This window comes from Aphelocoma coerulescens, chromosome 5 (assembly GCF_041296385.1).
Source record: "Aphelocoma coerulescens isolate FSJ_1873_10779 chromosome 5, UR_Acoe_1.0, whole genome shotgun sequence".
NCBI classification, from domain to species: domain Eukaryota; kingdom Metazoa; phylum Chordata; class Aves; order Passeriformes; family Corvidae; genus Aphelocoma; species Aphelocoma coerulescens.
The window spans coordinates 12,328,517-12,354,043 of record NC_091019.1 but is presented as its reverse complement, the minus strand read 5'-3'; the positions used below and the strand labels follow the sequence as shown (position 1 = coordinate 12,354,043).

Genomic DNA, 25,527 nt, shown 5'->3' with positions numbered 1-25,527 from the left:
GACATGTGCTCACATGGACAGACATGCTCTGGCTTTTCTCATTATGGCTTTGTTTTAAAGAGGACATCCATGTAAGCCTTGTCCAGATCCATGGATTTCTTCTGCATTGCTGCCCGCAAATGCTCCGGCAGCAGCCTCCGGCCCAGGACAACGTCATCCTTGCTCCGAGGCCTCTGGGTCCGAGCGTCCTCCAGGGCACTGTGCACATCCTGCAGCTTCATCTGCAGCCAGTCCTGTCTCTCCACGGTGTGTCGATGCTCGCCAAGGTTATGCATTAACTGCATCTCACTCACTGACCTTTTCCTGCAGCAAGGGAAAGCAAAGAAAGAGGCCCATGGTGGCCCTTCTTGGATTCCAGAACTTGGCTCAAAGGGCCAGGTTTGGGAACTTTTGTGAGGTATCACAATACAGAGCTGTAGAACCTGCCTGGCTGATTTGTGAGGGATTGAATGACATCTGGAGAAGAGACGGAGGGTGGGTGGTGATTTGTTATTGGTAATGGATATATCAGTGAGAAGACATCAAAAGTGGGAAGTAGTTCAGTTTTGTGACAATATTATTTGACCCTATAATTTAGTTCAGCTATTATAGAGGAGCTTAGGGCTTATACAATATTAGGTAAGTGATCAATAAAACTATGGCATTTATTTAGAGGCAGTTTTCTGTGAACGCTAGAGCTAAGGAAGCATGATTCCCTGTGGGTTTATGTCTCATCTGGTTGATGTTAGTGTCTAAGTGTGAGTTCCAGCTAGATTCTGGCACAGTACAAAAGATGCTCACATGTATAGATCCCCAAGAAATGTAGCATGCCCAATTTGAGGAGATTTATACCATTTTTCTCCCTCTACTCAGCTGCCTATCTTCAAAAAATATGTGAGAACTCAGAGTGTCTGAGATCTTTATAGCTGTTTCTAGAGGACAGAGTTTGGCCAGCTTGGCCAAGGGGTTCAAAAGCAGGGACAGAACTCACACGCATACACAGACAAACCACCACGTTCTCAAGAGCAGCAAAAGCCATCCAGTGTGTAATAATGTACTTACAGCATTGGTCTTCCATCAGAGGTTGTAAAAAAGCATATGGCACATAAAAGGATGGCAGCCCGGGCCAGGTGTCTTATGGAAGTCATTTTGTCTACAAAGGTAGAAATGAATATGTGTAAAGTCTGTAATTCAAGTTGTTTCTGTTCATTCCAAAGAAATTTTAATTAGGGAAAAAGTTGAAAAACATCCGAGAAGAGTTTTTTTGAAAATGTTTTTTTCAAATGGGTTAGAGCAAGGAACGCAAAGGACGAATTTACTTCTGATACTAATTTTGTGAGCAACTTATTGCTGTTTCGTGGGCAACTCCACGAATTTTGGTCAGCCTTAGCAGCCATCAATCATCATCATCATCATCATCGTCATCGTCATCTCAGCATCATCATCATCATTTCATCATCATCATCGTCATCGTCATCTCAGCATCATCATCATCATTTCATCATCATCATCATCATCTAAGTACTTATCTCTTGCATAATTGGGTGAAAAGCACCATGTTCTTCCAATATTATTATTATTATTGTCATTATCATCATCATTATGACTTTGTAGCCTTCAAGTCCAACGAAATACTTGTCTGCAGCTATTCAAATGAAAAGTTTTATTGTTTTCTCTATTTCTTTCACATATTCTTTAGAATAAAGAGGCTGACACTTTTCCTGACAATTTTGCATAGAGGCATAACTCTATTGAGTTATGCCAGTTCCTGTTGAGTTACAGAACAGAAACCAGAAATAAGCTCCTCATTTTTCCAGGGATAATCCTGCATTTTCTGTATGAATTCCTCTCTGATTTTTACATCACCATCAGAACTGCCATTTGGAATATATTTAGAAAGTATTTACCACTGATGATGCTAGAACAGGCAGAAACGACACAGTTCCAATATCAGTTTCTACTTTGGATTTTCTGTATTGGCAGTCAGAAAAGGCATCTTTTTGTTACCACTTAAGAAATTGGATACAGAGTAACTGAAACCTAAGAGATACAAAACTCCACAATGCCATTTTTTGAGATAGTTTCTGCAGCTTTACTCTAGGTCAGAAAAGCATTTATAACATGGTCTCTTTCAAGACAGTATCAATGAGGTCCTAGCAGTCCATCTAACCAAGTATTACAAATTCAGGGCTTGAATTCACTTCTAGATATTTCTTGTTCACTGTCTGACTTTTTCATTTCGCAAATTTAGTTCAGATAACATAGAAGGTTGATCTTACTAATATTTACTTGTTTTTTAAGATAGTCTGAAAAGACACTAACACAAAAATGGGTAAAGAATCAATGATAAAATATTCTAATAAGTCTTTCAGAGAGCTTGGAAAAAAGTAGAGTGTACTTACCAGATAGAATGTTGAAGAGATTTCTGGCTTGGGTATGTCAGCAGATGACTGTCTCTTGATGTCAAGTATATTTAAAGACCACTGAATTGGTTTAGTGGACCCCTTAAATGTAACTTTAAAATAGAGCTTCTAAGTAACTTGGAAGCCCTTTTATTGTCTCAGTTGATGTCACTGTCACACACACCCTCCTGACCCTCATGTACCCACCCTCAGATGCTTTTGTTGATTTGACATTTCATTTACAGGGTAAAGAGGCCTCAACAGAAAGTCCTGGGAAGCTGTGAGGAAGTTTGACTTATAAATTCAGAATTGTGCCCAAGATAACATGAGCTCTGGAGCTATTGGAAGGATTTGCAAAGAAAATTTGAGTTGTTAAAAGCACGCAGGTAAAACTTAAATGAGTCAGTAAGGTTAGTGATCTACATGTGCAAGATTAAAACAAAATATTTTTGCAAAATATTGGAAAGATAACATCTATAATACTTGTGGGAAATAAGAATAGTCTCTTCAGGTCAGACACAAGGTTTCTTTCTGAAAGAATAGGAAAGGAGCAGAAGCCCCAGGAATGATAGAGGATCATGTTTTAAATGAGAAGCTGGTGCCACTGAAAAGTTGTTGAAATGGTGTTAGACCCTCACTGCTCTGTTCTACCTATACCTGTGAATAGCCCTGAATGTCCCAAATGTGCTAACTAGAATGAAGGCATTTGAAGCAGCTGAGATATAAATTAGTACTTCATAAATTTTGGGAAAGAAATATAGAATTCTGCCTGCTTTCTAAGAAGTGAAATGTGTAAATCAGCAATACTTTCTCATATGCACGAATAATGATTATTTTTGCTGCAAGATGTTTTTCCTGTGTTAGATGCTTCTTCTGACTTCCAGTGTACTTCTCTGGAAGAAAACCCAAGTAAATAATCCACAAACAAAAACCAGTTTGCATCTGCACATTTTAACCCAGAATTTGTAAGATATTATTGCTTTTACAATGAATGCTTTTTGCTTATGTTATATTCCTGTTGTATTTCATGAAGAGTTATGAAATTACATGGGGAAAGGGAGGGAAGGACCAGAAATTCCAAAAAGTTCTAGAGATCTCATGGTTCCCTCAGTCTATAAGGGAGTAAACTGAGAAGTAATGAAGCAATTTATTGAACAAGTTCAGGAAAAGAGAGTAAAGATAGCTTTCAGCATTATATTGTCAGCTGTCAATATCCTTCCCCCTAAATGCAGCATACAGGGGTTCATGGGAATATGTTTTATTAGGAGATTTGTATCTCCTGTAAACACCAGGATATTAACCTGAAGGCTAAAACATGGCTAAACTATTATTAAAGGATATTCCTAGGTATAATGTGACTAAAAATGTACAGTGGGATGGCATAACAGGCGAGGATTTTTAAGTCTACACGCAGTTGGTAATGAAAAGCTCCCTTTTTTTTAGATTTTACTGTAACAGATGTAAAACCTTTAATGAAAGTCTCAAGGTGATTTTTTTACAGAGGCCTGGCATTCATATGGAGCCTTTAGCATGTGACAGCAAAGGCTGAAGTAAAGGACAAGTGTTAGAAAATCTAGTGTCATTTTTATTCAAAGGTAATGATGGGTTGTACCTAAAATTTCAAGCAGAGATGAAAAAGATGCAGTTTATTTCAGGAGAGTGAAGATACCAAAAAAAAAAAAAAAATTCAATATTTGCCCATTATTAGTAAACAAAAAGAGCCTGCGATGGTAATTTTGCATGGCAGCTCAAAATTGGCATCGTTTTATATGCAGAAAAAATAACTTTCTTGATTTGGATTATTCTCCCTGAAGTCCAAAAATTATGTTATTTGAAAATACAGCTGCTAATAACTTATCCAATGTCATCCATATTTGCTAAACTTGTCATATCAAACGTGGGAATGACAGATAATGGACCAAGTGAATGTAGCTTTTTTACCACATACTGTAATTGTTTACACTTTTGTTTGGACACAGTGTATCTAGTGTTTAATGAGGAGCTGAAAACAGTATTGAGCTCTTTTAATGTTTCAGTCAGATGATGATTCATGTTCAGATTCAAAATTTTCCCTGTCTTAATCATATTTTTAAAAAGTCAGATCTCTTTTGGGCACTGCTTAACTGATCCCAGGAAATCAGGGCTAACATCTGCTGAACTGCTGTTCAGTAAGAGGCTTAAGACTACCCAAATTTATAGATACTACCACAAAAAAGAAACAACAGAAAGAAAAATTAAATATTATCTTCTCAATTAAAAGGCATTTCATGATCCTTTGTATGTATAAGATTGTGCACATAAATACAAAGGAAAAGTATGAGTGACAAAACCTGCAGTTTCTTAGGAATTTTTCTTGCCTACAAATGAGACCTGACCTACAGAAGACAATTTTTGCTCCTCTTGGAATAACAGGAGGAGGAATAACACCGTGGATTCTGAGTTTTCATATTCTGAAAGCAGCAGGCTAAGAATGAGCCAATGCAGGAATCAGTGGGTACAAGTGAACAGAGCAGTCAGGGATGTATAAACCATTAAACGTTTCAGGTACCTGCCAGACAAAGGCAACTGATTCAGAAATTGATTACAAAGTCTTGATGTAGATGTTGCAGCAGCAATACTGACATTTCTTTTCCTTTGGAAGATGACAAAGGGAGAGTGGGCAACTTTTTACAAGACTTAGGCTGAAATACAATTATATTTAGAAAATTTTAGTTCAAATGTTTGTCTATTTCTTCATGTACATCAGCAAACTTTCCAGGCTAGATCTAATCTTGAATCAAGTGTTCTCTTCTACCTTCATCAAAACCTACAGAATGCTATATGGAAATGAGACAATGTAATGATATCACCTCAAAAGTTTGTTACTGTAAAGGCTTCTCTATGCCAGGAGGCATTACAGACACCAGGCAAGGGCATGGCACTTCTGAAGATGACAGAGAGGGCTGAAAAACTGAAGGTGCTGGAACCACAGTGTGGGAGGGAAGAGCTGACCACAGCCTTTTCCTCTGACAAGAGTTTTTCTTGATCAGCCAGAACCCTACCCTTCCCTGACCTTTCCTTATAGATTGTACAGATACCTGAACCATTTGGGCATGAAGAAATCTGTGTTGCTTTGTTTGCAGGTGGTGTGCCACTGACGTGGAATTTGTGCCATTGGATGTAATCAGACTCCATGGTTGAAAACAAGGGGAAAGCAATTAGACAGATTTTACAGCCAGGTAGGTGAACAACGACCATATTGCGAAAATTCTGAATTCTTTTAAAACTTTTTTTGCATATTCTATTAATTTTGTCAAAGGGAAAATATTAACTGCATCTTGAAATTAAACACATCCTGAGGTACTGGAATATGGTTAGAGGACACAAAACTTTCTAGAATTGTACTGTTTAGTGACTAAAACATTTTTTTCACAAATTAATTGTGTAATCTGGTGTATTATTATTCCTACAAAATTCTTCATCCCCTAGATTTAAGGCTTCAGTGTTGCAGTCAGATTACTGCTGTGCTATTTCCAAAAGCAGGCTTTTTCCACATTGCTTGCTCCAGAGGGTAGCTCCAGATAAAATGCTTTCTAACTGCAGCTATGGCTTAAAGACTATTAGTAGGTCATTGAGCAAGGGAGAAAAGTAATTGATGACACACTGGATGATTGGTGAGGCAACTTTCTAAATGTGTCCAAGGAATGTTTCTGTCTTGACACAATGAAGAGCCAAAGTGACAGTCAGTAAACTCTTTAGAACTTCATTTGATTGACAAGATTTGTGGCTTTTCAAATACCACAGCAGCATGTTTGGTAATTTATGTAAGCAATGTTGGGTATCTTCAGGCGGGTTTTGGGTTAATGCTGCCAGATGAAGCTTCAACCACATGACAGTTTCCAGTTAGAGAAAAAACAGCACAAGGATTTCTCAAAAGATCACCTATCACAGTTCTAGTTTGTGTCCAATCTGCTTCATACAGTGGGGTCTAAGCCATTTATTTTCAATTGGAAATAATTGCTTACCAGTATAATTTTTCTCCAGTTACATAAAATCTTTCATTTGAGAATCACAGTATTTCTGAATCTCCCTGGGGTTTTTTCTGAGGAAAATATATACTGATGATGCTTGTTTCTAGGCTATGGACATTCAGACAAAGATGGATTAAATGCAAACATCACTGAGAAAAATATCAGAGAGAGAACAGAAGATGATAGATTTTAGTCCCAGTCACCTGACTTTAAGTTCACTTGTTTACCTGGGGAGATGGGCTGAATGTTGTCATGATAATTGTGATCCTGATTATTTCTAGGGCTAAATAATTAAATGGAACATATGCAATTAATGGACACCTCCTTTTGCTTTCAGTGTGACTCAGCCATGATATCTAACAGAGCTGTCCAGTTTATCTTAGAATTTCCCTATTGACCTATCATGGGCATGCCAGGCTTTGATGCTGTGATCAGGAATGCACAAGTGCTTGCTCTCTGCATGCCACCCCATAGGATGGCTGCCTAGAATTTCACATAGCATTACATGGCTGTTTTGAAGACCACATGGAGGCTCCTGCTTACCTCATCTCTCTTTCATGAGAAGAATCTGAAGCTTGGTGGAACAGCCCAGAGCAGCCTGGAGGAATGTTTAAATGGCTGTCAAGGGAAGTCATGAAGCAGAACTACCTCTGAATCTCTACATATTTCACTGGTCAGTAATCAAAATGCTGTTGTGCATCCTGAACAAGAAGAAAAGCCATGGTTAGTTTCAACAAATACATATTGGCTCATTTTTAAAGTTCTGTTAGTGAATTGTACACTGAATATGTAAGTATTTATAGAAATGTGAGTGAAAGTCTAGGTTTTGATTTGGATTTTAAAGCTCTGCTAAGTTATTTTACAGTCAACAATTAATAAATATTAGCCCTCATGACACTGAAACATTATGCTGTCAATGTTCTGCTGAACTCAATGCTATAATGAACAATATAGTACGTTATGTCCTTTTCAAGTAGATAGGAAGCTGGTACAGTACTCAAAACTGCTGTTGGATCATCAGATTTTAGGGATAATACCAAATTGGATTATGCATATGCATACTCACACACATATATAGTCATATATAGGCCAGAATATTTATAGGCCCTTGCTGGCTCTGAGTGTTTTGTGCAAGCCTGAGTTCCCTTTCACTGCCATACAGGGCACTTGGAGCTCTAATGAGGGCTCAGGCTCTTTTGTACCATCCCTGAAAGCACCATGATATCCCTGACAAGCCACACAAGGACATCAGTTTTTAGAGCACAAGTAATCCCAGAGGGAAATGCATCCAATATTGAAACAGGGATCCCATTACTTGGCCAGTCTCAAGAACTTCTCTCAAGGCTTCAGGATTCAGGAACCTTCTCTTCAGTAAATATCTGCACACACAGGCACATACATGCACACTCTATAAAATCAACAGTGTAAAAGCATTTAGGACATCTATTAGATAAGGTTTGAATAGTTCAATATTAGGAGCAGCAGATACCTGAAAGTGTCAGGTTTGACCTAACAAAACCATTGTAAGAATGAATGTGCCAGCTCTGCATAAAAGAAACACGAAGACTCAGGATGATACAGGATAAAACAAGGAAGGTCTGCAGGTTTCATGCAGGTAGCCACGTATTTTTCTATCCTTTCTCCTGACAAGACATTTCAAGTTCATATTCCCATATATTTTGCAGCCACTGCAGATGAGCAGATAGCATCCAAGTAAGCAATCTGGAGCCTGATGAAATCTCATGGGAATGACGAGTACAATTTGCAAAAGAAGGATGGCATTTCATACCTTTCCTGCAATCCAGTGACTATTCTGAAAAAATCTTAGTCCACATTCAGCTGAAAAACTCATAAACACACAGAACTGGCAAAAATGATTGTTTTGTTTGGGTTTTGAAAGAAAATATTGTGCTATGTGCTGTGTAAACATGCAAGAAATGCAGACCCTCTAATAATGGTGATACTAAGAAGGAAAATACGTTGTATTTAATACAAAGCTTTCATTATTTGGGCAAATAATTTGCATTACAGCAAATAAAATGCTTTGTGTTATATATTAAAGACCTTGTCCCAGAAATAACCCCCTTGAAATGAAAACTTCTAGCTAAATAATTATCAAAGATTAACTCCATAGATATATATTTTGAGCTGAAGCTTCTTCAAGATAATCTCTTAATGTATTTTTACATGTATTTATGCTATTTTCTAGAGGGATAACACTTTCTGTATTTTCCCTGCTTTATCTAATACAGCCTTTTCACTAAACTATTAGCTGGACTATTGATATTTGTCAAAATCAAATTCTTGAACTAATAATTTTCTTCATTTTAAATCCATACATATTATTTGCATTATATGTACATTTTTTTAAAATCTTCCTGTGTTGATCAGAAATTTTCTCAAAACCAATTTTTTTCCTAGCATCTCCTGACATACCAGTGCTAACATGAAAATCTAATAGTAATTCTCACAATCTAATTCACCAAGAAGTATATAGCACTTTATATGAATGCTATACAGAGCATGTATCTCAATTCAAAATTTTTCATCTTTAACTGTTTTTTTCTCTGCTTAGCCTCCACTGAAATCTGTCAGTGGGTTATATCTCCTTCCATATGACATTCAGGCTCTTCATCCTAGTTTTCTATGCTTTTTATAAAAGGCCCAGATCACCACTTGCACATTTTTATTTTAATGCCTGCAGTTTAGACTAGGATATGAACAAGTCAGAATTGCTTAACTTGTAGTGGGCATGAATGACAATATAGAATGACAAGTAATTAAGGACCTAACCCTGTATTTCTGCCCTCGTTTTCTGTTATTCTTTTTTTACATTGTGATCTCCCTGTCTCATGGGATAGGCTAGTGAGGGTAAGAATTAACCAATTCTGCCCAAGCAATCACTTCATTTTCTATGGTTCGTAGTCCTTATTAAAATGGTCAACACTATAGAATCCAGTCCTTAAATTAATTTTTTCTGGGTAACCCTATCTTAGTAACAGGCTTTTCACCATTAGTCAGATAACTTCCCACCTATTGTCTCCTCTGCCCTCCTCTTACTGCCCACTACCAAAACAAATGGCTGGTTGTCAACATTTAAGAAAAGATAACAATTACTTTATATGCACAAATATTTATACCTAAGAAGCAGAATCCATAAGAAGCAGTCCAAGCCTATACAATGCTTCTATAAACTGTTCCTTCTCTTCCTGTAAGCTGTACAATTTTGTACCACTTCAAGATTGAAAACTCTGAGTACAGACTGTAGTTTTTCATTAATTCTGCACAATCATCATCCTGTAGCAGTAACAATGGGCTTCATACTTTTACAGTGATCCTACAAATGCATCTTAGAAACAGAGAATCATGTGAAGGAAGAATCCTAAGCCGGCTTCCCTAGAAGCCTTGTGAAATTACAGAGCAGAATAATTAAGGCAATTGCTTCATTAGTTTTCCCAAGATAAGTGCCTCTTCTCCTCTCTCATCCATCAGGAAACCTAAAAGGAATCTCTGTGTCTGTCTGTAATACAAATGACCCAAAAGCCAAAGGCATGGTCAGAAGCTGATAGGAAATAGGGCATACTAATATGCCAACAGATGCTGAGGTGGGAATGCATCCTAGACCCTTAAATCTCTTTGTATCTGAGAGATCCATAGATATTTGTGATGTATAAATTCACCAAGGGCCACAGAGAAGGTGGCTTGAGCTGAATGTTATTCTGTGCTGGCATCTGTGCTGTAACTGTAGGAACAGACTCTATAAATATCCCAACCCAGTTACCTTTTTCAGAACTTCGGGGATGGCTAATCCCCAAAATAGACGAATTACATAACTCTGTTCTCTAAACATCCTCATTCACGCTGCAAATTGGGTTCTTTGCACACCACTTTAAAATTAGTGCATCCCTCTGGTTTACACTCTGTGCTTGCTGGAGCAGCTGTTGGGTTGACACCAACTCAAAGGAGCAGCGCTAATTCTCAGCATCTGAGGATTTGGACTTTGGTTGCAGATATTTATGAAACAACATTTAAATAGAAGAGCAGATGTGAAATATCAGACTATAACACTGATTCTAAAGTAAAACTGGGTAGGGTCAAAAGGCATGTTTTTGATTCAGTAGGCTGGATGCCCATCGCTGAGTTGTATGAGCAGGAGCAAATATTCAAACAGAATGGTGCACATTTGCAAGGCTGGCCTTGAACTTAAGGTTGCACGAGAAGCCAGGGAAGCGTTTCTTCCTCTGGAAACCGTTAGTATTTAAGAAGCATCCTATACTTAAAAGGACAGATTTCATTCTGGAGCTCTGAAATCTGTCCTTAAAGAGCCCCTATACACAGATTTGGACCTAGAGTATGCTGGGTGAAAAGGCTGCTCTTGGATCAAATTCCAACAAGTCTAAAAACTCTTAGGGCCTCCTATAGTGAAGCTGTGTATTGGAAGTACTCGCAAAGAGAATACCCCAGGAGTCCTTAATGCTTGCAGATGTATGTTCAGTTTCTGCCTCCCCAAGCTGAGCAATCACTTGTGTCACTGCTACAGTGGCCCAGCAGCCTGATAATGTAAAGAGTGGACACTGCACTGGAATGGACAGATCTGTAGATATGCTCAAATATGACCTCATCACATCCAGGATATACTTAGAGAACAGTATCCTTCTGGAAAGAGTGCCCTGTGGCTGTGTTATCACTAATGCCACGACAGGTATCTTGCTTGTGGTAATTCTCATCAAACAAAACCAGGAAAAACGATGTCCACAAATCTCAAAGATGAAATCTACCTGCAGAAATAGGAAATATTGCCCAAGGGTCCCTGTGAGTGGAGATACCTTTCCATGACATCGTGGTTGCGGAGACCAAAAGCTGACCTGGTTTGGTGTGAGAAGTCCTGCATTCCAGGAGCAGGGCAGGCCACGGGGCTGCCAGTCTATTGCTGCTCTATTATGTAATGTGTACAAGCTTTTGGCACTAGTGATCTGACACCTGCAAGAGGCACAGATTTCCCACTCTACCAGGGCTGCAACCTCATCTTGTCTTCCCTGCATTGATTGTCACAGAGGAATTATACAAAATCTTTCAGACTAGATTTTTAAGCTTCTTGGGTGTTACTAGGTTTTCACTTTCTGTGTGTCCGTGTCTTTTGCTCTCCAGACACACTTATCTTCTTTCCATCAGCCTTCACTGTTTTATCCATCTCTGTTGAGGTTCTCTCTGGGATTTTTATTCCTAATTTATAATCAGCCCTATGGCACACTACACTTCACATTTCTGAAGAAATATGAATATATGTTGTTCTGCTTAATTTATAACTCTGTACTTTTAAAGCGTGATGTAAAAGCTCTTTGCAAAACTACGAACACTGATTGGAATGATTGTCATTTTTTGGATTTCTGGAGAGCCTTACACTGACAGCTGTTATTTCTGGTGCCAATCCCACCTCCATGTAATAAAACACTTCTCTGTATTATCTCACTGCACAAGTATGATAAATACTTTGCCCCAGGCATTTACTTACATCCTAGTCCTTCTGTGATGGTGAAACAGGTGTTAGCTCAGCTTCTGTGCCTGCATTGTAAATAGCATTAGACTAACTAGGTGATGATATCACATCAATATTTTGCATTTCCAAAGAAATATTTCACATTTTTATTTGAGTACAGATCATGAAAAAATGTAAAGGGTGTTTCAAATTTCTGTGTTCCAAAGAGGCTACAGTCCATGTAACATCTTTAAAAGAAGAGGCTTTCAACTATCTCATGTTTCAGAGAAACACTTAAATACTCCGATGTCCTTTAGCATAACTTCCTGCTCAAAGCAGGGTCAACAATTGATTCAGACCCAGGATGCTTTATCCAGTTGGATCTTGAAAATCTGCAAAGACAAAAATCCTGGAAGCTCTCTGGGCAACCAGTTTAATTACCTTTGAGGGAAAACATTTTCTTCCTTAGTCAGAATCTCCCATATTTCAAGCAGCAGTGCTCTCTCTTGCCTGTCCTTGCCCAGCCATTACTATTGCAAGGAGAATACTCTTTAAGAGTCCAGCACAAGCTGTGACTGTACAGGAACAGCACTGAGAATGTATGACCTGTATTTTCTGGGCTCAACCTTCTCTAAGCAAAGGGAAAAAACGTGAAAGACATGCAAACAACTCAGATCACAGTTTTCACCGTGTCTCTGAAGCAATTGGCTTTTTCTATAAAGGATTCTAGGCTGAGGTAGTTACATAGCAGCTTTCTATGAAAAATAAAAAGGGGGGAAATAAAGCAAATATGTTTAAAGATATATATATAGAGAGGTTGATGGAAAATAATAAAGTTTTAGCTGCACAAAGGAAACTGAACTAGGCATTTCAAATGCCACTAAATTACAAACCAAGTGATACCGTAACTAGGGAAAGAAACAAATTATGTAAGGTAGGTAGAGGATCTTCAGTATTTAGTTTTATTTGCACTAAGAAAAACATTGAATAGAAATAGCCTGTGTTCCAGGGGACAGTGAGCAGGTTGTATCACTCTTCGAAAAAGACTCTTGGGGCGATCTGGCGTATTATACAATACTAAGATTTATTTAGGTTCATTGGTTTCCTTAATAATTAAAATGGAAACCACTGCAAGGATAGCCAACATAAACAAAGAAGTTCCTGCCTCACTCATCTCTCAGAATTATTTGAACGTGCTAAAAAGTAGTAGATAGAGGAGATGGATCTTTGGTATGACCTGATTTAGAAATTTCTGTATTCCTAAGAATATCACATGTCAAGAGGTATCATCCACCAGCGGATGAGTTTCCCACAAGGATTTTGTCCCCTCACTTTCCGTTTTCATCAGAAAAGGAATCCAGTCACTGAAAAAGTATTTATGTGAGAGTATTTATGTAAAGAACACTTGTGCATTTAAATAGTTTTTTCATCAATGTGTTTTACCTCATTTAGAATTTTTATCATACATTATTTTGGCTGCAAGTTGGCTTTGGCAAGTTCCATAGAAAATTATTGTAGCTCAAGGAGTTTCAGCAAGCACTGGCAAAACACTTGAATACAAAAGCTTTTGAAAATCTGGTGCATTTGCAGCATCCCCACAACAAGTGTTCCATTATAATTAAAATCATTCCATTAATCATGAATATTTGCAGTCAAGGGCAGATCTGCTGAGATGGAGGTATCACAAAGGTCATTTTTTGCCTAACATGCATTTTCCTTGCCTCATCTTATCATTACATCTGTACATCTAATTGATTTCTCCAGATATCTCTCTCAGAGCCAGAAAAACAAAGCACAAGTACAAAAGATTATGCGGGAGGACGTGTCATTTGAATTTATCACACCAACTCATGCAACAAGGAGAAGCAGCACTTCATAATACTTCTCTGTTTGCTCAGTGTATGCACACAGTGCATGATATGTTGAATAATTAAGTTTGCTGACCCAAAACAGCTGTGGCAACACTTCAAGAGTTCAGTGGCTGTAGCTTCCTTCAGCGTGAATTCAAATTTTCCTCAGTGGTCCTTGAAACCAGACTGCCAGGATGTTGGTTTTTTTTATTGGTGCATCTTCAAAAGCACAGAACCTCGTGTAAGGTTCCTCTGAGAGCACTGCTCCCACAGTCCTAATGTTGTTCCTGGGAAATGTTCTCTGTGTCAGTGATCTCAGAAGGAGAATCTGGCTTACAGATCAAACTCCCCAGCTCCCAGCTTTCTGTTTTGAGAGGCAAGCAGGCATTCCCTAGTAAAGACAGTTCTTTAAACACTGTAGAGGCAGGGATGCACTGCAGGAAGCTCAATGTCAGCAAAGGAAGTTTTTTATTAAATCCTGATGTCTGATGTCAGTGTATTGACGTTATCAAGGGACTCACATTTTGTTCAAAACCGTGCAAGTTTAAATTTTAAAAAAGGTCTATACTTTGTGTCCCTGCAGAGCTGGTGACATTTTAGGGAGTGTGTGGGTTTCTAAGAGACTTCCTCTAACTCTTGTAGGGGTAAGGTCTGGAACTTAGGGTTTTACTGATGTTTGGCCTGGGACCCTTCTTTTCTATGGTTTTCTTTTGATGACATCCACAGTGAAACATACAAGAGTCCCATGTACTACCAGCAAGAACAGGGGTAATGAGAAAGAATGGTAAGAATCTTGGGGGGAAATTGCTTATCATCTTTACGTGGATATTCTTCAGTTCTTGAATATATTAGGAAGATATTTTTCTATTACTGCTGCCCTCTCCTGGGCACGGGGGACCAGCAGGTACACAGTGAATGGGTTGCTTCTGCTAGTGAAACCAGAAATACTGGATTCCTTATTCATGTCATTGAGAAACAGGTCTCTGACATTTGTGAGAAGAAAACATATAGCCAAAACCCCTATTCCTAAGAAAAAACTATCTGAACAATGTGCTATTCAAATAATACATAATATAGAATTATAGAATCATAGTATGGATTGGGTTGGAAGGGGCTTTTAAAGGTCCCTAATCCAAGAGCTGACCCATGGAGAGTGACACTTTCCACTAGACCAGGTTGCTCAATGCCCCATGCAACCTGGCACTGAACACTTTCAGGGATGTGGCAGCACCAGCTTCTCTGGGCAACCTGTGCCAGAGCCTCACCACCCTCACAGTAAGGAATTTCTTCCTAACATCCAATCTAAACCTGCCCTTTTTCAGTTTGAAGCCATTCCCCCTTGTCCTGTAAATAGTCTCTCTCCATCCTTCTTGCAGGCTCCCTTCAGGTACTGGCAGTCTGCAATGAGGTCACCCCAAAGCCTTCTCTTCTCCGGGATGAACAACCCCAATTCTCTCAGCCTTTCCTCATAGGTGAGATTCTCCATCTCTCTGATCATCTTGGTGGCCTGATCTGGACTGGCTCCAACAGCTCCATGTCCTTCCAGTGCTGGGGACCCCTGGGCTGGATCCAGCACTGCAGGTGGGCTGTCACCAGAGAGGGATCACCTCACTCAGCCTGCTGCCCACACTGCTTTTGGTGCAGCCCAGGTGTGACAGATCCTTTCCTTAGTCACTGTGATAACAAAGAGAAGAGAGGCCAAGTTAACCCTGCAGTAATCCTGATGGAGTCAATGAACTGTGGTTGCACAAAGCTCAATCTGGCCTGTGATGTAGCTAATTTCTGTGTTCAGTTGAAGTGTTGACAGGTGAACTCCTACAGATTTAGAAACAATGCTTTAGGATGTTACCACCTTCCTGTTGACTTCTCCTCCCAGCTAGGTGTGACCACCACAAATACTGACCTGCATGAATTAGGCATATGAGCATTTCTAATCAGCTGCAGAGCAAAGACTGACAGATTCCTAGACAGAAAAAAAAAACAACAGAAACTGGGCCTATATGAAAAAAAATTTGTAAGTATTTGAGAGAAATCAGATGTAAGAAGGTGTAGTGATAGTGATTCACAGTATCTTACTTACACAATAGCACTTACATCAGTATTCTGATGCAGTTATAAAGTCTTAATCTCAGAAATCAGCTATCTCCAAAGATCTATTCAGTCTGAAAACAGACTGTGCTAAACTGTTCCTAATTCAGAACTGTCACATGGTTTTCATGAAAATAGAACTTTTAATACTTTTAAAGCATGGAATTAACAAGCTTTTGAAAATGTTTTTCCTCTACTTTCTTAGGACTTGAGCTATGTAATTTGATCAAATGTAGAAGACTTGAGAGCCACTGATCTATATTAGTTTTCCCACTTCCTTCTTAGTTTCTCCAGTATAAAAACCCACCTCCTAAAACCCAAGGCATGCAGAAACCAAATACCCTGACAATTTCTTGTTTTCCAATGAGAATAAAATTTTAGTTGCATATCTTTGTGCTGGTTTCAGCTAGGGTACAGTTAATTTTCTTCACAGTGGCTGGTTTGGGGCTGTGTTTTGGATTTGTGCTGAACACAGGGTTGATAACACAGAGGTGTTTCTATTATTGCTGAGCAGAGCTTGCACAGAGCCAAGGCCTTCTCTGCTTTTCATACAGCCCCACTGGTGAGGAGACTGGGGGTGCCTGGGAGGGTGGGAGGAGACACAGCCAGGACAGGTGACCCCAAATGACCAAAGGGAGATTCCAGACCATGGGACATCATGCTCAGTATATAAATCTGGGGAAGGAGGAAGGGGGGGACATTTGGAGTGATGGCATTTGTCTTCCCAAGTCACCATTACCCATGACAGGGCCCTGCTCTCCTGGAGAAGGCTGAATACCTGCCTGCCCTTTGGAAGCAGGGAATTAGTTCCTTGTTTTGCTTTGGTTGTGTGTGTGGCTTTTGCTTTCCCTGTTAAACTGCCTTTATCTCAAGGCACAAATTTTGTAGCTTTTACCCTTCCGATTTTTCCCCCTGATCCTGCTGGTGGGGGAGTGAGCAAGGGGCTGTGTGGGGCTGGGCTGCTGGCTGATGTTAAACCATGACAAACTTTTACATTGATCTCCCTGTGGAGATTCACATATATCCTCAAGGATATAATTTGATCTTTAGAATATCATAGAATGGTTTGGGTAGGAAGGGACCTTAAAGATCATCCTGTTCCATCCCCTCTGCTCTGGGCAGGGACACCTTCCACTATCCCAGGTTGCTCAGAGCCCCATCCAACCTGGCCTTGGACACTTCCAGGGATGGGGCACCCAGTTTCTCTGGGCAATCTGTGCCATGGCTTCACCACCCTCACAGTAAAGAATTCCTTTATAGTATCTAATCTAAACATACTCTCTTTACATTTGAAGCCATTCCCCCTTTTCAGTCACTACATGCTCTTGAAATAGTCCCTTCCCATCTGTCTTGCAGGCTCCCCTCAGGTACTGGAAGTCCTCAGTTTCTGTTATCTTCTGGTATCATTATACCTGAAATTATCCTTCAAACCTGGAATTATCCTTCAAGTAAATTTCAACTGCCATCCCAGAAAAGGCTTAAATCTCTTTCAACATTCAAAGGTAATTTTGTTTTCTGCTAGAATTAAAAGGAGTGGGCACAAGTGCTTTGTGTGACATTTTGTCAGGTGACATTTGTTCCTAGTACAGGAAGCTAAGTCCAGTTGAGCCACATGTTGAGCTAGATATTCAATCCTCTGCAGGTGCTGTGTGCAGGTCACACGATTTCCAGGCATAAAACCTAAAAGGAAAAGAAATCCATGACCACTTAGATCTTATCCTCCTTAGCAAACACTAAGGAAGCACTAGAAGTACGGAGTGTAAGAAGTATTTTAATAACAAAATTAAGACCTTATCAACCTTAGGATTATTACATTACTACAAAGTAATGGCAGAAAAGGAGATACTGACATCCCAGACAATGGAAGCAAGAGGCTCAATAATACATCCCCCTGGTTTAGAGGAATCCTTACAACCACTGAGAATCGCTGTGGTTTCAGTGGGAATACACTGAACTTATTAAGCAGACTGTAATGCCATAAAATGTCTATCTAAGGTGTATCTGCACAGGTAGGTGAAGCTGTAAAAGCAATTCAATCTTAATTATATAATCCAGCTACTTAATAAAACAAGCATGATGAAGCCCTGGTGGCATGAGCTTCACCATGGCCTGGGAGCCAAAAAACAAGTTCTCTGCAGGTGTTCTTATTGATGCTGGTATGGCTTGAGCCAATCATATATAGCTGGTGTGGATGGACTTAGCAAACTGAAATGACCCTTTCTCTGGGCTGGATAGGGGTAGGTAATTGGCTAATTGCAAATCTCAAACAGCATTGTAATTGTTTGAGAGTGATTGTTAATTTGGGAATATTTATTAGAAGTGTATTGAACATAACTCTGAAAGATCCTAGAATTCTGAAAGAAAACATAATTACCTAAGGGATTGGTATGTAGTTGAGCAAAATATGTATTTTTAAGTCACAACTATTTTATGATTTTTTTTTCAGGTTTTTTTTAGTGATATCTAAGCTTTATGCATTTCCTCCACACCTAAAGAAGAGCATCTTTATGAAAATATCCTAGGCCAGAAAACATCCTAGGTCTAGGATGCAGAACTGAACTCAAATGTGAAATTTCCATGACAGAGATGCAGTTATACTTTGTGATATTATACAGCCCACAGAAATTTAGGAATCCAGTCATCCTTCTGATGCACTCAGAAACCATATAGTCAGTATTATTGCCCCTGTCTAATTTGTCTTTTCATGACAGGTGTGCATGTTTGGAATTACTTCAAAATCTTATGGCTCTGACAGTGGTTAAGACAGCAGGCTCATCGCCTATCCATAAACCAGGAGTACATAGAGACCACTTTCCCCACACACTTACTGTATCATCTTGTGATTCTTTTCACAAGGTGCACATTACCCAAGATGTCTTGCAGTGAAAAATCAAAGTCCTCTAAGGAGTCATAAATATATCCAATTTCCCTAAATACAAAGTTCTGATCAGAGGGAGATTTGCTTTATTTCTAATTCATTGCCTTTTAAAGTAAGGCACTCTACGGTTTATGCGGGGTTACAGATGGCTTGCCTGTGCAAAAGAGCTGTCAAGCCACGTGATACCCAGCAATTCCAATAATCCTCTATCAAACGTTAACTACATGAAGCAAAACCTCGAAAATTATCAAAATGGAAACAAACGGTTTCACTGCATGTGAAATACAGAGAAGTCTGAGATTATTTGCTCAAAGCATTCTCACATTTAAAGCATTGATGCGATCGTGGGGGCTCTGAGCCTGCTACAGTTTATGTTACTTGCCTCTAGATGGTGCTCTCATGTTGAGATTAAACAGTTCCATTCTCTTTTTATAACAACTCTCATAATTAGTGAATAATAGCTAAATATTTCTCTCAAAGTCAAAATTGTCAACATTTTCAAAAGAGCAAGGAAAAAAACTTGCTAGAATGCATATGAGTATGCCATATGGTAGTTTCAGATAACTGGTGTCCCCCAGATGGCTTAAGGAAGGGATTTTAATTCTAGGAAAATCAGCATTGGAGCCACAAAATACTTAATAAAAAGGTGAAAATTCTAGACGATTTTAAAGCATGTAATGAGCAGTTTTCAAATAATACCTTTATTGTTAAATAACAACATTCCAAATGGGTGATCATCCAACATTATGAACTGGGAAATAAAGGCAAAGGGATTTAGCAGTGAAGCACAACATTTTATTCTAAGAACAAACTCCACTGCTCCCCATGTGGTTTGTGCATATTTCTACACAACATTCTCCTTCGCATGGCACAAGTATTATGCCAGAAAGTAGAGGGGATTCATGTGTCTCAGAGATTTCTGACCATGTCCATTGTCTTTGAGCAGGAGCCAAGTTTTTACATCGTTTATAAATTATGTGAATTCTTCTGGATTCTTTTCTGTTTTCAACAAGTAAGTCATCTTACTCTTGTACATTCCTTTCCAGGTGTCACTCATCAGTAAGAGGCTGTCTTGGTCCTGCCTTTTGCTTCCTAATTCCTCTGCCACATGCAGCTGTGCCACACACAGGAGCATTTTGCTTGACAATGAAACAAAAGAAAACTTTGGAGGCCAGAACTGTCCTGTTGATAAGTCTGAAATCTAAATTGACTCTTAGAGTATGAGTAGCTTTGCCTACCTTTTGTAGTTACTTAATATCCATCCAAAATTTTTTCTGTCCTCTCTGCCCTGTAGAGACAATTATGCAGGGGTCGTCTGGTTCCTTTCCTTGCAGGGTTCATCTGGTTCCTTTCATTCTAGGCTCACATTAGACTAAGCCCTGTTGTGACACGTCACTCTTTATTCCTTTGCTTCCTTGCCTTGAGTTTAAGCCTCTGTTCATACCAGCTGTTCCAGTTCTAGGTAAAATGGAACGCTCAATTGCTCATGATGAAGGTCAGGATGTACAATCCCTTGTGGCTGTCACTGTTCCCACACATAAAGAGTCTATTTGTTTTCAGGCAGCACAAGATCAGAGTTGTAAACTATACAAAGCTGTCATTTGGTGTGCTCTTTACCTTTAGCACACAAATGCATTGAACAAAAGCAACAGAGACTCCAGTCTGTGCTAACCCTGGCTAATAAAGAAAAGAAAGGTGAAGCTTGGAGATTGCAATGTGAGAGATTCCAGAAAAACTGTATGAAGTGTTGTTTCCTGACAGAAATCCAGGCTCAAGAGCTGCTCTTCTTACCTTGACACTGCTGGTGAATAAAGCTGTACAGAGAGAATGCTCAAGAATATTTGTTCCCTATGGATCTAGGATTGGTTTTTTTTTGCTGTGTGACCTGACATTAGGAGTAATTTAATTTCTGTTCACTCGGATCTGCTCCATTAGCCACTGTTCAAACCAATCACTTTTCAGAGAATCATAGAATCATCACAGTATGTCCTGAGTTGGATCAAGATCGTCAAATTCAGCCTCTGGACTTTTGCCCTAAATTTTTCTGCCTGCAATAACTCAAAGCACTAAATCACCTAAACATAGTAGAATTGTAAACGCATTCCCAGAAAAGTCCCAGACAAAGTTATGGTGCGAGAAAAACTGTGTTCTTCTTACAAACACAAAAGACATCTCCTTAAATCAACACACCAAATCTCTTTCATCTTTCAGAATTCCAACCCATCAGGAAATCAAGCACACAGAATTGTGAAAACCCATGCTCCAGTATTAATATTCAGTGGTGTCTTTGATGTTGGAACAGCTATTTTTAGAATATTTTTGGAATATTTTTAGAATTCTTTGTTTGAAAAGAAAAATCAAATAGAAAGTACAACTCCATTGAAATATTTCCACTCCTCACATAGCCTTATCTGTAGAATTACAGATGTAATTAAGAAGTGGCTGTATTTTTTCAGAAGTACTTTTTTAGAGAACTTTGTTAGGGATGAGGGGTACAGATCAGATTGTTTTTAACAGGAATGTCTTTAGCATGCAATGTATGGCAGTATCCTCCATATCAGTAATTGTATTAACCTTTCAGAAATACTTCAATAGCTTTCTCTGCATGAAAAAGTAAGATGGCAGACAACTTCTACAACTAAAATGCTGATGCCCCTTTCTCACTATGCTGCTTTCCAGACTTGCCTCTAAACTGCTCCTAAGACTGTTCTTCCAGAGTATCCACTGGCAGGACTGCTCCTGTGTTCCAGGCTGGAGTTTGTCCACTGTCATGGTTTCTTCTCTAAAGGTGGTTTCTGTTTCAGTAACCTGACAGTTTTCCCTGTTCTTGTGTCCTCCCTGCCCTCTGAGCTGCAGCAGGGACTCACGAAGACGTCATGCGGGTTAAATGGCAGTCACACACTTCTAATATAGCAAGTAGACATTGTGCAGAGGGAGAGAGTAGGGAGAAAGGGAGTAGAGGTGAGAGTGAAATGACAGAAGTCTGACTGTGCACTCACTCCAAACTGGCAGGTACAGAGCTGTAGTCCCCTTCCCCGGGGGGAAGCACACACGAAGCTCACACACAGAACCCACACGGACAGAGGCGGATTAATGACTTAGAGGTTGAAATTACGGCAAACACGGGGTCCGTGTGTCTCTGCCATACACGGACAGAAAGTGTTAATGAGCAAACCTCAGCTGGAGTTGCTCCTCCAGCTCCTTGCCTTGAGGGATCACATTGTGCAAAACCTACACCTTTCTCCAGGTCAGGGCACTGTGGTTCATGTTGCCAGGGGCAGTTTCTTGCTGTTAACTGCTGTTAGGCAAACGAGGTGGTTTGAAGGAAGTAGGAAAGAAGGAGCTGAGGCCTGTAAATCATGTTAAGAATTGTATGAACACACTTTATGATATGCATAGCCATTTTCTGAGTCAGCTTTGTGAATTGAAAAACATTTCTTTCCTCCTTTCTAAGAATGAGATTCATCATTTCCCTGAGAACCATAACCATAGTTTAACATGACTCATACAAATATTCATGTATCCATTTCACTGGATTCTGTTCTCTAGAATCAGTACATAGTACAGAGCACCATTTATTGTCATTAACATCGGGTTTTTCATCAGTAACAATCCCACATATATACTTTGCTCTGCTTGTGAGTAGCTCATCACGAATATGACATGATATTCCCTTATGTCGATGGCTCTATTAAATATACAACTTCTTGTCCATAATAAATTGGATGGAGCAAAATGAATGAAAGAAAACTGACATTCTAGCTACTTTGCTGCTCTCTGGACAAAACCTGCCCAGCACTCTCACTGTTTGCTGGGAGACAGTATATATTTTCAAAAAGAGCCACCTTTCAGACTGGGGCAAACAAAAAATACGTCTTGTGTGGCAGGACACACAAGGTCAGTTTTGATCTCACAGAGCAGAACCAACTCAGATGCCCCACTATCTCTACAAAAGAGACCTTAAACTACCAAAATTCTTGAAGAAGTATGATATACATATTTCTTTCTTCTACATGCATCTTCTCTCCAAGGCTGTAGGACTTCCAGCTGCAGCCTTTCCATGTTTTCAGCTTTTCAGGAGTCATGGCTACATTTGCTGAAGTCTTTAAATAAACCTAATGCTATAATATTTTTATATGTATGTAGGACAGAGTCAGATTCAGTTTGGCTTAGAAAGAAGAGCAGCAGCTGTGGGCTTAGCATCTGAATCTTATTCTTCCCAGGCTGCTTAGCCTTCAGCTGTTAAATTTTCCTGTACTTTGCCTTCCATCACCAGTAGTATTAACCTCAGGTTGCTGAGTCCAAGAAACCAAACACAGCAAGGATAAATACTTGCAAACTTATATGTGCCAGCCATTGGAATGAAGTACACTCTCCTCAACCTGTTGCCCTGTCTCAGCCTTGAGGAGTCCAGCCCATTCCTGCAATGTGTGCAAAACAGCACACCCTGAGAAGGAATTTCATGCTTTTTAATTTGTTTCCTAATGAGTATTAACTATTCACTATATCATGAGTAGAGATGGCAAGTGGGATTGTACATAAACACAAACACACACACACATCTGTGACTGTGGCCTTGTTTGTATCAGCCAGTGCCATGGCACAGCAGAAAGGGATCTGTGGAGGAAAACTCGATTCTGAGCCTGATTTAACTTTATGCGTCTTGGGAACCTAAAAGTCATGTGCTCTCATCCTTCAAGTTATGAAATTATGTCTGCAGCTCTTAATAAGAAAATGGGCTTTCAGAGATCAGAAAGCAAAGACCTGCGTTCTAGCACACTGTGAGCAAATCTTAGTGAGCAGTTGTGCAGTTGTGCAGCAAATGTGCAGTTGGCTTTTCCTGTTATCTTCAGTTCAGACTTTGGAACATGGCTTTGGATGTGGCATATAGGATCCTTTCTGACTCAGTTTTGATATTTATCTTTTTCTTCCTGGCAGAAGTAGTCAGCTTACTCTTATTTTCTAACATTTTAAGCCTGCCAGGAAAACAAGAATCTGAGTCCTCCCTAACATTGTCACTTCTTCCCTCACAGAAGGAATTAAACACAGAGGAAACATTCTGTGAACCAAAAACTTCCTTATCCTCATACAAGAACTTGAATATCTAAAAAACTAACAAGTTCCAGCAACTTTGTGGGCTCCCTTATTGGTTACAGCTTCCTGTATCAATTGCTCTCCCCAGGGCACTCTGTGGCAAAGTTACATTTGTACACTTTCCTTTTGTACCTGGCAACACAGAGAATTTCCCTTTGAGTTTTCCTCCTTACACTGAGAATCAGCTTCTCTATACTTCCCTCAGAGTGGACTGTGCTGATTCCATCACACAAGCATAAGCAAGAAAATACCTACAGACCCATGGCATTTTCCTAACTTTCCTTAATGAAAGTCTCCATGGATTTTACAAGAAAATTACGTCAGGTATTTAATTGAGCCTTTTTTCCTGTTGTTTGTTAAGAAAGAAATGTTTTCCTTCTAAAGAACTCCACTCAGCAGTGATGAATTTTCTTCTGTTTTATGAGGTATTTCTATCAACAAAATTACTGGTTTCACCCAAGATTATCTCTTAAATATTTACCAAAGTGTGCCAAGTAACAACTTTCTGAGAGACCTGTCACACTCAGAGAACAAGATTCTCTGTTTCAAGGCAGTAGTGCTTTATTTAACATCACCAGCCATCTGAAGTATTCCAACAATAATTTTATATTTTCAAATCAAATTATCATTATCACAATCAGTTTTAAACCACTGCATTTTTATTTCACTCAGGTGAGCTATCACTGCCAAGTTTTAAAAGAAGCCATCAGAGTAAATATGATCCAGATGTGAGTTTTCTAAACACAAGTTTTAACAAATGAGAAAATCAGTATAAATGCTTCTCTAATGTATTTTAAAACGTCTGTGGCAGCAAATGAATATTTTATTACTTGAAAGATAACTCTTCCGCATTCAGCTGGGATTATATAACTTTAAATTACGTCTGAGCACAAGTATTCCACCACTGCCTGGGCAGTAGAAAGAGGGGATAAAAAAGACAGACCCTGAACCCCAGAAGCACTGTATTGCCCGTCATGAGCAAACCACAATCAAAAAGGGTTCAGGAGCTGCAAATGGAGGGGGTTTATAAACAATACAGTATTCTGGAGAAAGCTCTGGAATAATCAGCCTCCAGTATGTAAGAATCTATGAAACTCAGACAGACACAGCTCTGAAATAACATAACATCCCAGAGACACTGAGGACAGCAGCTCAGGAAAGGACAGAGGATGCTGTGTGGTGAGATTATTCCAGAAACTGGAGTAAATGAAGTTGTGAGGGTTAGTCATTTGGGTAATCTGGTAAATTCTGCCAAGTGAGGCTGACTCAGAACTAAAGGATAAGGCTGCACTGATCAAACACAGCAGCCTGCAGTATAAAAGCTGTTGATGCACCAGGAACTAACCAAAAGGATTGTTACAGCCAGGCCCAGCAAAGCAGTCCTTCTAAAATGAACGCCCTGCGACAGGACAAACCCTGGCAGAACTCCAAAACCAAATGCAGTAGATGAAGAAATTTATGTGGCCCCAAACATAAATTATAAGCAAGATTAGCCTGCCCAAAAGTAGCATAAAAACAACAAGCAATAGCACCTTTGGCTGGATGGCAACACAGAGCACTCATGAGGAAATACTGTGATGGCTGGGATAAAGAGCAACTGCAAGTTGTCCCAATAGGAAATTAAAGAGCTCCATTGGAAAAGAAGATGGATAAAGCCCTATGTTGCATATGGTAGGTGAAAACCAAAATGAAAAAACCCTAACCAACACACAAACATCTTTCAGCCTGAAGAAGCTGAAGTCATCTAACA

General features: G+C 39.4%; 1 protein-coding gene across 1 annotated transcript; it reads right to left on the bottom strand.

Moving 5' to 3' along the window:
• Window positions 1-41: 41 nt before the first annotated feature.
• Window positions 42-2,427, bottom strand: PTH (parathyroid hormone). Its single transcript, XM_069015902.1, has 3 exons — window positions 2,382-2,427; window positions 1,042-1,132; window positions 42-303 (listed from the first exon to the last, which is right to left on the bottom strand). The coding sequence occupies exons 2-3, from the start codon at window positions 1,125-1,127 to the stop codon at window positions 42-44; spliced, it is 348 nt and encodes a 115-aa protein (XP_068872003.1). The 5' UTR covers window positions 1,128-1,132; window positions 2,382-2,427.
• Window positions 2,428-25,527: the final 23,100 nt, after the last annotated feature.

Bases quoted from the DNA above. Each gene is read 5' to 3' on its own strand.
- PTH (XM_069015902.1), bottom strand. From the start codon at position 1,127: ATGACTTCCATAAGACACCTGGCCCGGGCTGCCATCCTTTTATGTGCC. The intron at 304-1,041 runs GTAAGTACATTA...CCCTTGCTGCAG, and splicing joins TCTGATGGAAGACCAATGCT to GAAAAGGTCAGTGAGTGAGA.